Source organism: Tupaia chinensis, unplaced genomic scaffold (genome assembly GCF_000334495.1).
Source record: "Tupaia chinensis unplaced genomic scaffold, TupChi_1.0 Scaffold000081_1, whole genome shotgun sequence".
In the NCBI taxonomy this organism is placed as follows: domain Eukaryota; kingdom Metazoa; phylum Chordata; class Mammalia; order Scandentia; family Tupaiidae; genus Tupaia; species Tupaia belangeri.
The window spans coordinates 2,713,347-2,729,234 of NW_006159542.1; the positions used below are offsets into that span (position 1 = coordinate 2,713,347).

General features: G+C 42.2%; 2 protein-coding genes across 3 annotated transcripts in view; one reads left to right on the plus strand and one right to left on the minus strand.

Annotated features, from left to right (window-relative positions):
* The window catches only part of PTGR1 (prostaglandin reductase 1), a 32,634-nt gene extending 30,218 nt beyond the window's left edge, over window positions 1-2,416 (minus strand). Inside the window, exons 1-2 of one of the 2 annotated variants that reach the window (XM_006142734.3) lie at window positions 2,109-2,416; window positions 220-335 (exon numbers count right to left, since the gene is read on the minus strand). In XM_006142734.3, coding sequence (XP_006142796.1) covers window positions 220-325 — 106 coding nt within the window. In that variant the 5' untranslated portion in view covers window positions 326-335; window positions 2,109-2,416. Of the gene's footprint in view, window positions 1-219; window positions 336-2,108 lie in introns of those variants that run through there. The other variant, XM_006142735.3, reaches the window with a different exon arrangement.
* A 13,143-nt stretch (window positions 2,417-15,559) lies between these two features.
* The window catches only part of DNAJC25 (DnaJ heat shock protein family (Hsp40) member C25), a 51,042-nt gene continuing 50,713 nt past the window's right edge, over window positions 15,560-15,888 (plus strand). The window contains exon 1 of the mRNA XM_006142803.3: window positions 15,560-15,613. Coding sequence (XP_006142865.1) covers window positions 15,560-15,613 — 54 coding nt within the window. The remainder of the gene's footprint in view (window positions 15,614-15,888) is intronic.

The following is a 15,888-nucleotide window of genomic DNA, read 5'->3' on the forward strand; positions in this document are numbered from 1 at the left end:
AAGCCTGCTGACAAGACATGTGAGTGAGGGCCCATCCCAAATTAACCATTTAGCCCAGACAGACTTACAGAAGAACCACCTGGCACAACCCTGCCTGAATTGCCTACCTGCAGGATTATGAATAAGTGATTGTTTAAAGTACTGAACTTTGGGCAACTTTGTTATGCAGCAAAAGCAAACTGATACAGTTTCTTCCAACTCTGAAACCTTATGACTTACCTCCATTTTTTAAGGGTGGGAGCTCAGTTGTCTTCAACTCAAAGTTACTATCAGTAGGACTGCCTTCGAAGTGCTTCTTCAGGGCCCAGCTCTTAGCTTTCACCATCCTGAAGCTCCTAGGATACAGTAAACATGTAGTAAGCTGCCATAAGTTGACTGGATTCTTTCGGGTCCCCCGTGCTTGCACTGGACCACCCAACCATAACACTTCCAATCATAATTAACAACCAATCACGTTAATGTAGCATTTACCAGGTTTCTGGTGCTGTGCTAAGCACTTCAATGTATGACCTCATTTTACCCTCCTAACTTCTTTATAAGCTACAGAAGTTTCACTGCCAGGGAAGAGCTGAGGAAACTGAGTTTAAAGAAAACTCTGAGACAAAGGAGAAAATTGTAAACGGATCCAGAAATTCTTCCCAGCCATCGCTAGACTAGAGTTCCTCTCGGGCACTGAACGGCTCCCCGGCATGAAAATATTCCTTTTTCTCACCTCGCCTAAAGAGAATCCTAAGAAAATAATCAAATGCAAAGAACCCAACAGGAATAGAAGTCCAAGCGCTTCCTTCAGGAGCGAGCTCGGCGTTCCAAGGCTGGCTCAGGAACACCTGAAAACCACTGGGTGGCGCCGCTGCTCCGCCCCGTTTTCAGACTCGAATTTTCTTAGGCTCCCAAGTGGAAAATCAAGGATTTGAATTTAAACTTGCCGTCCTCACAAAACAAAGAGTAGGTGAAAGGCTGTTCTGAGCTCTGGGGCAGGGAATTGGGCCTAGGCCAAACTCCCCCAAACTCATGAGAGCCCGGCTACAAACCAGCCCGCAGCAGCTGGCGATTTCCCCCTGTCCTCGGACCAGAGGCCGGGAAGGGACACTCGCACCCTGGAGAGACAGTGCGTTGCAAGTGGAGCCCTCCTGGGAGGTCCTATCAGAAGCCCCGCTGTTCTTCTTTTTTTTCTCCAATTAATAGTATTTTTAATTGACATCATAATATATACGTTATTGAGGTGTGGTGTTTTGATATGTGCATACGATGTGGAATGGTTAAATTTAACTAAAATAGTCATCACCTGGTTTACTTATTATTTTTATGATGAGACACTTGAAATTTAGTCATTTTGAAATATACAATATTATCAACTCTAGTCATTCTGCTGTAATATTGATCTCAAAACACATAATCATCTCCATCCTCTCCCAGTTTCCCATAACCATCATCCATGATTCTATTCTCTACTTATTTTTATTTTAGAATTATTCTTTATTTAACTTTATTTATTTATTTATTTTAGGGGGGGGGGGAGGGGAGGCAGGCGCCAGGTCTGGTCTGTGACTCGAACTGTGGTCACCCATGTGGGAGTCCAGCGGCGCCCTAAACCACCACGCCACCTGCCGCCCGTCTACTCTCCACTATAATGAGTTCAGCTTTTTTACATTCCACGTATTCTTGTCCCTCTTCCCAACCTGTCGGCCTTTGGGAATTCCGAATTGGCCGCAGAGACAGGCGCGGTTTGGGAGTCTCGCCTCTGGCTCTCACCTTCCTCGCCACGCCCGCCCCCGCGGTGCCCATTCCCGAATTCCCACCCCCATCTTTCTTCCAAACGTGCCCGTCTCTCAGTCCCCCAAGTTCCACCACCAGGCCCTTCTCAGTGCACGCAGCGGGCTCCGAGATCCCGCAGGGACCCGGGAGCCTCGGGACACCGCGCTCCCCAAGGGCTCCCAGTGCAAGACCCGGAAGTTATTCACCAGACCGGGGGCGGGGGGAGCTTCGCGCAAACGGGCCTCAAAGGGGGAGCCTAGAAACTGCACGAAGATAGCGAGAGAGAGAGAGAAAGAGAGACGGAGAGGGAGAGAGAGGGAGTGAGAAAAGGTACGAGAAGTACATCTATTTACCAGAGTGCGCAGGTCGCACGGCCTGGAGAGGGCGGCTGTGAGTGCGAGGCAGCCCGCCGGGGGCCGGGATTTACAGCGGATCGCAGCAGAGGGTGGGGCTTCTGGGCGGAGCCGTTTCTGGAAGTGTGGGAGCCGCTGCCCCGAGAGTGTCACGGAAGGGAAATCGGGATCCGAGGAATGCATGTGAATCTGTGTGTCTGTAGCGGGGAGGAGTACTTCCAACAGCACAAGCTCCCATCGGAGCCCTGCCCAGGTGATACTGCACCTGCGCCCGGCGTTCGAGTGGGGACGCAGCCTGCGCTGCTCAGGTAGGAAGGGGTCAGACTAGGGACCAGAGAGCCGGAGTCCGGCCCTCCCACCCCGTGCTTACCCTGAGCCCCAGACGCCTCTTGGATCTGCGGCTTTCCCGCAGTCCACTCCTGCACCCCGGGGTGCTGACCCCTGCCGCCTGCCCCAGTCTGCCCGGTGAACTTATGCTCTCCTTGCACAAGCCAATTCAAGCAAAGGTCACCTCCGGCCAATCTCTTCAGACTCCCTCCTTAGGAGTGAGCGCTCCTGCCTCTGTGGGGTCCCACTCATCACTGCAACACCATGCTCTTAACAGGGCCTTTGGGGCCTCTGCAAGAGGAGAGGTAGTCTAAGACAGGAACTGTGGGACTAGCAGTTTGCGTAATGGTTATGTCGCTGGACTCCCACGTAGTCCCAGACCTGGTGGCTTGGCTTAAAACTCACGCCGGGCATGTGTGCGTGCATGCCCAAGATCCCGAGAGGAGAATGGAGGAGTAGGGATTGCGGAGTGACCATCCCCCCTGGGGGGTGATTTCTCACTTTCTGTCTCTATGTCTCCCTCTCTCTGTCTGGCGAGCGCACGCGCCCTATAGCAAAAACCTCTCCAAAAAAAAAAAAAGATAGGAACTGTGAGCCAAGCAAAGCTGTTGGCTTTAGACTGAGCTGGTTCGAAACGTGCACCTGCTGCTTACTAATGGTGTAGAGATAGTTACTTAACTTCTCTTTGCTGCAGTACACCCTCTTGCAAAATGAAAATAAGAATCTGGCAGCTTGCTTTCTCATTTTCCCTCTCTTTTCTCGCTTGCTCTCGCTCTTGCTCTGTCCCTCTAAATAAAGTTAAACAAAATAATTCATTTTTTTAAGAGGTCTTTGCTATAGGGCGCTTGCGCTCGCCAGACAGACAGACAGAGACAGAGACAGAAAGCGAGAAATCACCCCCCAGGGGGCATGGTCATGCCACAATCCATTCTCCTCCTGGGATCTTGGGCACGCATGCACACGCGTCCGGCGTGAGTTCTAAGCCACCGGGTCCAGGACGCGAACCACGGTCGACTACGTGGGAGTCCAGCGACATAGCCATTACGCTAACTGCTGGTTCCCAACAAAATAATTCTTGAAAAAAAAAAATTCTAGAAGAATTTTTAAAATTCTCTCTCTAAAAAAACAATCCTGCATAACCCCCCAGAGTCATTATGGAAATTAAATTAAATGTCTTTATTTTTTTAATAATTTTATTTTCGAACCACGGTCGACTACGTGGGAGTCCAGCGACATAGCCATTACGCTAACTGCTGGTTCCCAACAAAATAATTCTTGAAAAAAAAAAATTCTAGAAGAATTTTTAAAATTCTCTCTCTAAAAAAACAATCCTGCATAACCCCCCAGAGTCATTATGGAAATTAAATTAAATGTCTTTATTTTTTTAATAATTTTATTTTAATTTTTAAAAAATTTATTCATTCATTTATTTTCATTTGACCAGAGAGAGAGAGAGAGAGAGAGAGAGTTAGTAAGCCACCAGGTCCAGGACTTGAACCATGGTTGGCCATGTGGGTGTGTCCAGCACTTTAACCACCACACCACCTGCTGGTCCCCAAATGTCTTTCATTTTTTAAGAGAGATTTTTGCTATAGGTCATGTAGGCTTGAGAGACAGAGACAGAAAGACTGGAGGAAATCATCCCCCACAAGGGGAGTGGCCACACTGAAATCCCTTCTCCATTCTCTTGTGGGAATTTGGGCATGCAGTCATGCGCCCCGGGTGAGTTTTAAACTGCTGTGTCTGGGACTTGAACTGTGATCAACTATGTGGGAGTCCAGCAACGAAACCATTATGCCATTTGCTGGTCCCTTAAATGCCTTTTGGAAGAATGAAATGACTTGAAAAGCCATCAAGTGCTTAAACTATTGACTAGTAGTAAAGAGTCAATGAACGTTAGCTGTCAGTTACAGACTTTTGAACTCTCCACTGGCCCTAAGTTAGTCCCAGTTACCCCACAGTGATAAATTCAATTATATAACCCCCCCCCACACACACACACACACACACAGCCCAGTCTTTGTCAGTCATGTAATACAGGAAAACAATGCAAAGATGTTTAAAGAACTTAAAAACTTCCCCTTAATTCCCTGATAACCCCCTCCTTGAGGTAACCAATCTCCTCTGTGTGGTATTTGTTTTTCACTCCTTTCTCCATAATTGTTCAGACATACAAGCTTTTCTTTGTCCTCTGTTTTTACAGAAATGGGATAATTCTAAAGATGGTATTCTCCTTTTTTGGAGTTAACATCATGGACACCTCTCCAAGTGAACAATACAGATACTAGGAGACATCGAAAAGCTCATGGGGAAATGGAATTAAAGTACAAGTTTATTTTGATGCAAAATTTTTTTGAAATCTCTGGTTAGTTTTCTCATAATATACATTTTCCATTAACTTTTGAAGACACTCCCCTATCTAACTCGTTATTTCAATAGTTGGGGGTAATTTCCCATCATTTGTGTGTACAGTCATGTTGAGGTTAGGTCTAGTTCTGTTTTGCTGTGTCATCAGCAATGCTGAGTAAGCATCCTTGCATGAAGAGCTTCCATTCTAATGCTTTTATTTCTACAGGCTATATTCCTAAGAGAGAGAGCTGGGTCAAAGAACATGCATGTATTTAATGTATATAGGTTGAACCAAATGAACCTGTTGCTATTCAACCATTTTGACCTAAAGAAATAGTAATTTCAGGAGATTAAGCCTAATGTAATAAATCGTCAGATTGTTTTTTAAAAATAATTATTTATTTGTTTAATTTTATTTGTTGTTGTTATTATTATTTTTTAATTTAACCAGAAAGAGACAGAGAGGAAAGGGAGAACGCAAGCCACCAGGTCCAGGACTCAAACCACAGTCGATCATGTGGAAGTCCAGCACCTCAACCACCACATCACGTGCCAGTCCTCAGACGGCTTTCTAAAAGAATTGTTGCAAATTTATATTTCTACCAACGATGTATGACCATACTTGCTTCTTAGAACCCACCTCAGAAAGTAATATGATTTTTGTTTTTACTTTTTGCCAATCTGATGAGTGCAAACGAGCTTCTGCACTTCCTCAAGGGCTGAGATCTGACTTTATTCACATTTGAACCCTTGCACCCATAAGTATCCTTTAGGATTTTTTTTCTTGCAAATAGCAGAAGTCTCATACTGGCTTTAGAGAAAAAAGGAAAATGGAGCCAGCAGGTGGCATGGTGGTTAAGCCACTGGACTCTCACATGGCTGACCACAGTTTAAGTTTCAGACCTGGCAGCTTGCTTTCACACTTTCCTTCTCTTCCCCTGCCACAACCCTACCCCCCACTCCACTCTTTCTGGCGAGCACATGTGCCCTATAGCAAATTTAAAATGCTGCTACTACTACTACTACTACTACTACTAAATTAAATTAAATAAATAATTGTTTAAAAAATAAAAATAAGGAAAATGTGGGCCACATAGGTGGTGTGGTAGTTAAGCAGATGGCTGACTGTGTGGTTCAAATTCTGGACCCAGTGGCTTGAAAACTCACACTGGGCACATGTGCATGCATGCCCACAGTCCTGAGAAGAGAATGAAGAAGAGATTGCTGTGCAGCTATCCTCTGGGAGAGATTTCTCACTTCCTCTCTCTTGCCCTATCTCCCTGACGAGTGCACCTGCCATATACCAAACAAAAAAAAAAAGAAAAAAGAAAATGTGGGAGACCAGCAGATAGCATAATGGTTATGTTGCTGGACTCCCACATAATCGGCTGCAGTTCAAGTCCCAGACCCAGTGGTTTAAAACTTACATGGTGTGTGTGTGTGCATGCCCATGATCCTGAGAGGAGAATGGAGGAGAAGGGATTGTGGTGTCACCATTCTCCCTGGGGGGAGGGGGGATTTCTTGCTCTCTATCTCTGTCTCTCTGGCAAATGTACATGCCCTATAGCAAAAAATCTCTCTCTCTCAAAAAAAAAAAAAAAAAAAGCAAAATATATTGCCTTATGTGACTGGAAAATCCTGAAGTTTTGGCTTTAGGTTGGTTGAATCAAAACCTGTCATATTTCAGGCCAGCAGGTGGTGTGGTAGTTGAGGTGCTGACTCCCACATGGCTGACCATGGTTCAAGTCCCTGGCCTGGTAGCTTGCTTTCTCACCTTCCCTCTCTCTGTCTCTCTCTGGTGAGTTCACATGCCCTGTAGCAAATTAAATAATAATAATAATAATAATGACAAATAAAATTAAGTAAATAATTCTTAAAAATAAAAACCTGGCATATTTCACCCTAATAACTTAATAACCAGATGTTAGCTATACAGTCTTGTCAGTTTCATGGTGAAGGTTGTTTGTTGACTTCAAACTGTTTTCAACAAAAGAATGGAAAGAAAACTGGGTGTCTCTGAAGGAGATTATGTTATTGGGTTGTCTGAAGAGTCATGACTTTTTTTGTTTTTCTCTGCAAAATTTCGTCATGACTTTTCCAACAACCCAATAATTTGCTAGGGCTGCCGTGACAAAATGCCACAGACTAGACTAGATGATTTAAACAATAAAATGTACTCTTTTCTGGTTCTGGAGTCTTGGAAGTCCAAGACCAAGCATTGTAGGTTTGGTTGTCCTGGGGCCTCACCCCTCGGCTTGCTGATAGCTGCTTCTTGCTGTGTCCACACATGGCTTTCTCTTTCCCAGTGCATACCCTGGTATCTTTCTTCTTAGGGAAATACCAATCATGGGATTAGAGCACCATCCAGTGGCCTCAGTTTAACTTAATCACTTTTTTAAAAATAATTATTTTATTTTACTCATTATTTTTTAATTATTTAATTTTATTTATTCATTAATTTATTTTGACAGAGAACTAAACAGAGAGAGAAGGAAAATGAGAAGGCAAGCCACCAAGTCTGGGACTCAAATCCTGGTCTGCCACATGGGAGTGTCCAGCACCTTAACCATCATGCCACCTGCTGGCTCCCTTAATCACTTCTTATAGACTCTATCTCCAAATACTGTCACATGGATTAGGATCCACTAACATGACCTGTTTAAAGACGCTATCTCTCCAAATACAGTTATATTCTGAGGTAGTGGGAGTTGGACCTTTAACACATGAATATGCAGAAACACAATTCAGTCAAAGCAGGGTATCTACGTAGAACATGGAAGATGCACACAATGGAGTATTATGTAGCAGTCAGAAGTAGTGGAGTTTTAGGGGGCTATCTTTAAAGTTTTTTTTCAATTTATTTATTTATTTATTTCTTGCATCTTTGAGAGAGACAGAAAGAGCACCCCCAACAGGGTCCCAACACCATGATTAATCTCCAGCCTCAGCTGGCCCCAGTTCATGGGCAGCCGTGTCTGGGTATACTCGGGGAGGAATGTGGACTTGAACCAAGGACCTTTTCATGAGGGATTGCCTGGCAATGCATAGTGTTTTACCACTGCACCATTGTCTGGCCCTAAACTCTGGATTTAATGTATATAAAGCAACTTGCATAGGTCCTAAAAACACAAAGCTACATGAAAATACTTCTCATCCTTTTCTTTCTTTTCTAAATTTGATTTTATTTCTAGAGGGCATATGTTCTTGCTTTAGAGAAACAGAAAAAGAAGAAAAGTGAAAAAAGCACCCCTACATGTGGAATGATCACACTGCAATCCCTTCTCCTCCTCCTCTCTCTTCTTTCAGGATTTTGGGCACACATGTACACATTCTTATTTTGTGTGTGTGTGTTTGGGGTTTTAAAAAGAATTATTTAATTAATTAATTATTATTAATTTTTAATTAGACCAGAGAGAGAGAAAGTGAAAAATCAAGCTGCCAGGTCTGGGACTCGAACCACTCAAACCAAGGTCAGCTATGTCCAGCACCTTAACCACCATATCACCTGCTGGCCCCTCAGTGTATTTCATAAGCTGCCTGGTCTGGGATTTGCAATACATGATTGCCGTGTGGGATCCAGCTACCTTAACAACCAGGCCATGAGCTGGCCCGAGAATACTTTTCTTCACTGTTCTCATTTGATTTTAGACCTCAGGGCACAGAATTGAAATTGTTCCTATTCCTCAGAGTTTATGGCACATGATTATCACTGGCCTGAGAATTCTCTGTCTCTCATGATTTACATTCCTTTAAAAATAACCCCATTCCTTACTCTTCTTTTTTCTCCTACTATAGACAACTACTGTGATGCATTTGATGTGTGTGCAGGTTTTCTTCCTTCATGTTCTAACCTAATGTGTACTGTGGACGCATATTTTTATTTTATAACAATCACATTGGGTTACGTGCCTCATTCTGCTTCTTTTGGATATTTGAAGAGCTAATAAAATGGCAACTATGAAGAGCTTGCAAAGTCAGTAAGAATCAGAAATAAAGGGCCAAGGACACAGAATGCCGCAAATATGTACATTAAAGGGAAGGTCTGGATACCATCCAACCAGGCCAAGGGAAACAGGATCTTTTTCCCAGTCATCATGACTGTCAGTGGTGATGACTCCAATTAGCTGAGTCATGGTGATTAGGCGAAGCCACGGCTGTTACATAATTGCACAGAGACGCTTCGAATACGAAATAAAGGATCAAGGAGAGCGATTTTCCTTTGCTTTGCTCTGAGACCAAACCCAATGAAAAAAATTCAGTCCTCAGCTGTGAGGGTTCAATGAGCTCTGATCTAGTTCCCCGACGGAACAACTCACTTAAAAATAAAATCACGCAAGTAATAAAAGAACGCTTCTTGTGAAATAACTCAGACATTGCACACATGTACTGTGTACAAAGCAAAAGTCGATGTTATCTGTTTGGTGGGAATTCCTTCTACATGTTTTTCCTGGCGCTGTGCCGGTATTTAAGATAAGGCTTTACTGTACTGTGCAAAAGGCAGAGGTCATTGTTACCTGTTTGCTGGCAATTCCTTCTGCATGTTTTCCTGGGGCTATATGTTTAGAACATAGATAAGGTTTACTGGCCTGACTCATTCATTCATCCTTTGTCATAAGTGCTTTAATGCTACAGTGGCAAAACTGAGTAGATGAGAAAGATTTACTAACATTAGAATTAGAAAATAGCAAATATCGGGACCAGCAGTTAGCGTAATGGCTATGTCGTTGGACTCCCACATAGTCGACCACGGTTCGAGTCCCAGACCCGGTGGTTTAAACTCACACTCAGCACATGTGTGTTCATGCCCAATGTCCCGAGAGGAGAATGGAGGAGAAGGGATTGTGGCATGGCCATCCCCCCTGGGGGGTGATTTCTTGCTTTCTCTCTCTCTTGTCTCTCTCTTTCCTTCTGGCAAGCGCACGTGCCCAATAGCAAAAACCTCTCAAAAAAAAAAAAAAAAAAAAAAAAGAAAGAAAAAAAAGAGAAAAGAAAATACCAAGTATCTATGTTAAATATCCTGATCTATTAGAGAGAACATCCTTTTCTTTTGAAAATACACACTGAAGTATTCAGAGGCATGATAAATGCAACTTGTTATCAAACGATTCAGTAAAAAAAATCTGTAACACACATTCAGAGAGAGAACACAAATGATAAGGAGATGGGGGCAGCATTAATAATTGGTGACTATCAGCAAAAAGTATGTAGGAGTTATTTGTACTTTCATGGCAACTTCTCTGGAAGTTTGAAATTATTTCAAAATAAAAATTAAAAAAATAATGATTAAATGTTAAAAACTCAACGTTTTTAAAAGAGGTTTTTACCTTTGGGCTTGTGCACTCACTGAGACAGAAAGAGAGAGAGACAGAGACAGCGAGAGGGAAGAGAGAAATCACCCCGTGGGGAAGTGGATGGCCACACCACAATCCCTTCTCCATTCTCCTCCTGCGATCTTGGGCATGCACGCAGGTGCACCTGGTGTAATTTTTAAGCCATTGCGTCTGGGACTTGAACCCTTGGTCAACCACTTGAGAGTTCAGCCATGTAACTGCTATGCCTTCTGCTGGCCCTAAAATTGACCTGTATAGTGAACTAATAATAGAATCTTTCCTGAGTGGCTTTTCTGGAACTTCTATAAAATTGTCATTGAAAATATTGTCCTCCCACGCAATACATTTTTGATTTGGCTCTAGCAAAGTTTGTCATTGGAAGGAACTTACATGTTACTCCTTTTGTTTATTTGTGTTGTTTTTGCCGTAGGGTGTCTGCACTCACTGCAGAGAGGCGGAGGGGTGGGGAGTGAGAAATCACCCCTCAGGCGGGATGGCCCCATTGCAATCCCTTGTCCTCCATTCTCTTGGGATTTGAGCATGCTTGCACATGCGCCCAACATGATTTTTCAAGCTGCCACATCTGAAATTCAAACCGCAGTTGACCATGTGGGAGTCCAGCACCTTAACTACCATGCCACCTGCCGGTTCCACTTCTTTTTTTTAGAGGAGGTAGGTCAGAAAATGAAGAAACAAAAGCAAAAATTATACACACACACATACATACACACACACCTCTCCTAGCATGATTTTCCGCTTTACTTTACAGCCAAGAAATCTGGATTCACCAATCAACCCAACAGATGTCTGTTAGTAGGAGGGATTTTCAAAAACTTCAAGGAAAATACATATTACAAAAAACTAGGCATGGATTTCAATAAGCTGACACTTTATTTTTTTAAAAAATCATTTATTTAATTGTATTTGTTATTATTTTTTAGTTTGCTATCGGCCACATGTGCTCACCAGAGAGAGAGAGAGAAAGAAAGTGAGAAAGCAAACCACTAGGTCTGGGACCCAAACCGCCATTGGCCATGTGGAAGTCCAGTGCCCCAACTACTATGCCACTTGCTGACCCCAATAAACTATAGTTTAATGCCATTTTCATGAATTTTTTTGAGATTCCCCTCACATTGTCTCAGTTTCCTATAAGTCTCATTCTTTCTACTTTAAAATGACAATTTCTTTATATTTTACTGATGTGTAGCAAGTCCTTTTCAGAATAGGAAGGACTTATTTGATTTTTAAATTAAAAACAACAATAACAACAAAAACATCCTCCCTATAAAAAATGTTTAAGGGCCAGCCGGTGGCATGGTGTTAAGGCAGCTGGATCTCACCTGGGGGACTGTGGATGCCTGAAATCTGTGGATGGGGAGATGGAGAAGAAATTGCAGCATGACTTGCACCTCACTGTGGGGGTGCGTTCTCTTTCTCTCTGTCTCTCTGGAGAGCGCACACATCCTCTGGCAATGAAAAAAAAAAAAAGATTAAGGCCGGCAGGTGGCATGGTGGTTAAGATGCTGGACTCCTACATGACTGACTGCTGTTTGAATCCTGGACCTGGCAGCTTGCTTTCTCACTTTCTCTCTCCTCTCTCTCTCTTTCTCTCTCTCTCTCTCTCTCTCTTTGGAAAGCACACATGCCCTATAGCAAATTAAATAATAATAATAATAATAATAAATAAAATTAAATAATTATTTTTTAAAAGATTAACAGGAGAAAAGTATATAAATTTAATAGAAATTTTTTATGGCATAGGATCCTTAAGAAGTAGATGAAGACCCAAAGAACCAGTTACAGTCAGTTATTTACTCACTGAATTGAACAAAGAAAGTAAATTGTGAAGAAGCAATTAAATTATATGAGGAGGGCTTAAAGCATCTGCACCAGCTAGGAGCTTGTTAGAAATGCAGAATCTCAGGGCCAGCAGGTGATATAATGGTTAAGGCACTGAACTCCCCTCCCACATGGCTGACCATGGTTTGAGGTTGCAGACCCGGTAGCTTGAAACTTAGGCCAGGTGTGTGCATGTGTGTGCCTAAACTCCCAGGAGAAGAATGGGGAAGAAGTGATTGCAGTGTTGCCATTCCCCTGGGAGATAATTTCTCACTTTTCCTCTCACTGTCTCTCTCTTGCAAGTTCACGTGCCCTATGGCAAAAAAAAAAAAAAAAGAAAGAAAAGAAAAGAAGAAAGCAAAAGAAATGCAGAATCTCAGTCCCGCTTCTGATCTCTACATTTTTTTGGGTGGAAGGGGGGGAGCTTTTCGCTATAGGGTGTGTGCACTCGCCAGACAGACAGAGAGAGACGTAGAGACAAAAAGCGAGAAATCACCCCCCAGAGGGGGTGGTCACCACGCCGCAATCCCTTCTCCATTCTACTCTCCGGATCCTGGGCACTCACGCACACACGCCCAGCGTGAGTTTTAAGCCAACGGGTCCGGGACGTGAACCACGGTCGACTACGTGGAAGTCCAGCGACAAAGCCATTACGCAACTGCTGGTTCCCTGATCTCTACATTTTAAACAAGATCTGAGGAATGATGCAAATGCATATTCTACAGTCTGCCCCCTCCATATGGGTCCATCAGGGTTGCTGTGACAAAATGCCATAAACTGGCTGGCTTATAAACAAGATTTCTTTCTCATAGCACTGGAAGCTGGAAAGTCCAAGATCAAAGTGCTGGCAAATTTGGGCCAGCAGGTGGTATAGTGATTAAGGCGCTGGACTCCCAAATGGCTAGCTGCAGTTCGAGTCCTGGACCTGGTGGCTTGAAACTCATACCAGGTATGTGTGCATGCATGCCCAAAATCCTGGGAGGAGAAGTGATGCAGCATGGCCATCCCCACTGCGGAGGTGATTTTTCACTTTGTCTCTCTGGTGAGCCTAGGTACCCTATAGCAAAAATCTCTCTAAAAAAAAAAATGCTGACAAATTTGATGTCTGGTGAGGGTCCTCTCCCTCATAGATAGTGCCTCTGTGTCCTCTTGTGGTGGAAGGAATGGGTGGTCTCTTTCAGGTCTCTTGTAAGGGCATGAACCCTAATCTATGTGAAAGGGAAAAAGAAAAGTAAGAAAGCACCTCCCATAGGGGATGTAATGCTACATTCTCTTCTTCATTTCTTCTTTCAGGATTTTGGGCAAGCACGCACACATCTGGCATGTTTTTCAAGCTGCCGGGTCCATGATTTCAAACGTGTCATGTAGAATCTAGCCTCCTCAACCATGATGCAACTGGCTGGCCCAAGGCATTAATCCCGTTCTTAATCCCATTCAGAAAGACTCCACCTCGTGACTTAATCACTTCCCATGGGCCCTACCTTCTAATAGCATTACTTTGGGGTTAAGATTTTAATATATGTATTTTGAGGACTACATTTAGACCATAGTAGTAGGGAACCTATGAAAATGCTGGGTCTGCTCTGTAAATGATGATCTGGTGTGAGGGTGTATGTGTATGTATGTGTGTGTAGTTGAAATGGCCTCGTGTCCCCCAATACTTCCTTATCTACACATCACTGGGGTCTAAAGCTACACTCCATCATTCCAGGGAGCACCTCTCAGCCTCAACTCCTACCAGACATTCTGAAACCACTCTATGTGTCCTGGGGTCTCTGCTTGCCATCTCCTCACCTTGCTCCAGGTCATCATCTCCCTGATGCTGACCTGCCTACACCACATACTCCCACCTTGGTATATCCTCATCCCTACATACCACAATGTGACAAATTCATTCCATCTGCACCCACAAGCCCCAGGTTGGCTCCCCCAAGTTCTGCTATATGTGGGGTGGAGTTTGACAACAAACACTCATTTCCCTGCTAGGGTGGTATTAATGAGTAGTAGTAATACATGTGTTGTAGTCAAATTAGCAAGAAATAGGACATTTAGACATAGCTAAATTATTGCAGTTTTATTACCAGCAGCTTACAGGAGGACTCATGTCTCTCAAAGACCATGTGGCTCTGAGTGAAAGGAGAGGGGAATTTGTAAAGGCAAAAATCACAATCATTTTTGTATTGACATGGTTATTATAATGGAAAATGAGGAGGGGGTAAAGAGGAAAGGGAGTTGGGTTTTTATGTGAAAGCAGTTACAAAAGCTGAATTAAGTTGGTTAATAATTTTTAAGGCCACTCTCTAGATCTTTGTTTAATGATCTTTATGGCTCTGGGCAGGGGTTTGTGATTGGTAGTTATACTGTTAAGAAACAGCTAAACAAAAAGATTTGGGGCTAGTTAATGAAGACAGTAAGACTATTATTTACTTTATTTTGGGTAAACGGAGGAAGTAAGTATAATGTAAAGTTAAAGATGTAGGTGGTTTTGTTTTATTTTTTATTGGTTTTATGAAAATGAATCAAATCATTGATTCATCTATGGACTGTGGCTAGTATTTTTATGTTTTTTTTAATATTTTAGGGGTGTAGGCAGCTTTTGTAGTTGTGTATAGGGGTTTAGATGTTTATGCTTTTGAGGAGTGTTATATTTTAATATTTTTAATATTATGGATTTACAATTTTAGTAAAGGCAGAAGTAATTGTTATTACTAAGACAATAAGTATATTTTTGTTGGTTAGGGCAAAAGTTTAATGTAAGTTTTTTATTTTAATTATTGTTGAAACAGGCTTACCTTTTGTTTTTTTATTGCAGGAAAGATGGGATTGTCTCAAACTATAGAGGTCTATTTGTAGAGAAATGGATTTTTAGGATGAGTTTGTGTTATTTACTTTTTTCAATTTTTGTCTTAAATTTTCGATGGCTAGTTATTTTTTTTTCAATAAATTGGATAATAAGGAGGATAATTAGAAAATATGGGACAGTCTTAGTTTGAGAGGATTTGGGGAATTTTGGATTTGTCATGTCAACTTTTTTGTTTTTATTTGAGAGTGGTGTAGCCAGACTAGGATGTTGTTGACTTTGACAGCAGTCGGAATGGTGAGGGTGACAATGTAAGGTTTCTTTTAGGTTAGAGTCAGTCTTTGAGTTGTACATTTTTTGACTCACAGTGAGTCTCTTGGTTGGAACCAATGGACAGGGTTTGAGGTGGAGACAGAGTGTTTTGAACAAGGCAGTGAGTGATCTTTTGGGTTAAGTTAAGGGCTTATAAAAGTTTGAGTAAAGTATAGTTATGGGTTTTTTTTTCTAATTTTGGGAGGAGAGGTGGATGTCTTTTAAGCATAATTTCATAAGAGGAAAGTCTCTCCGGGAATAGCGTGTATAAGGCTACTTAAATTAGGCACAAAGTTTTTTTTATTTTTTTTTTTAAATTAGTAAGCTTTGTTTTTTTTAGTTGGTTAATTTGGCGTTTTTGATTTATGATGACTTACTTAAAGGCTTTGGGGACTATTGGTTTGTCATTTGGTAACAGTAACTATTTTTGGATCTTTTAGTAATTTATTGTTGGTGGGCTAATTTTATTTTTTTCTGAGTGTAGGAAGACGGCAATGGGAGAACAGAGTTTGGAGCATTTAGTCATTGGTATAGCTGTCTCCCCTCAGGTTAGGTTTTATCATTTTGTTGTTGTTGTTATATGGTCAGTTAACTTGTTTACTATCTTCAAAAATTTATTTTATGAGTGTACTTTTAGAAATAACCTTAACCTTTGATTTCGACAGAAATTAATTTTAGTTAGTTTAAGGGTTATATGAGGCTTGTTTAGTGAGAATGTTAGATGTCTAAGGGGAGTCGTTGGGGTTTGGGGCTTTATTAATTTTTAATTTTAAAGGTCAGCATGGACTTTAGAGTCTTGCGCTTTTTTTAGAGTTTAGTGTAT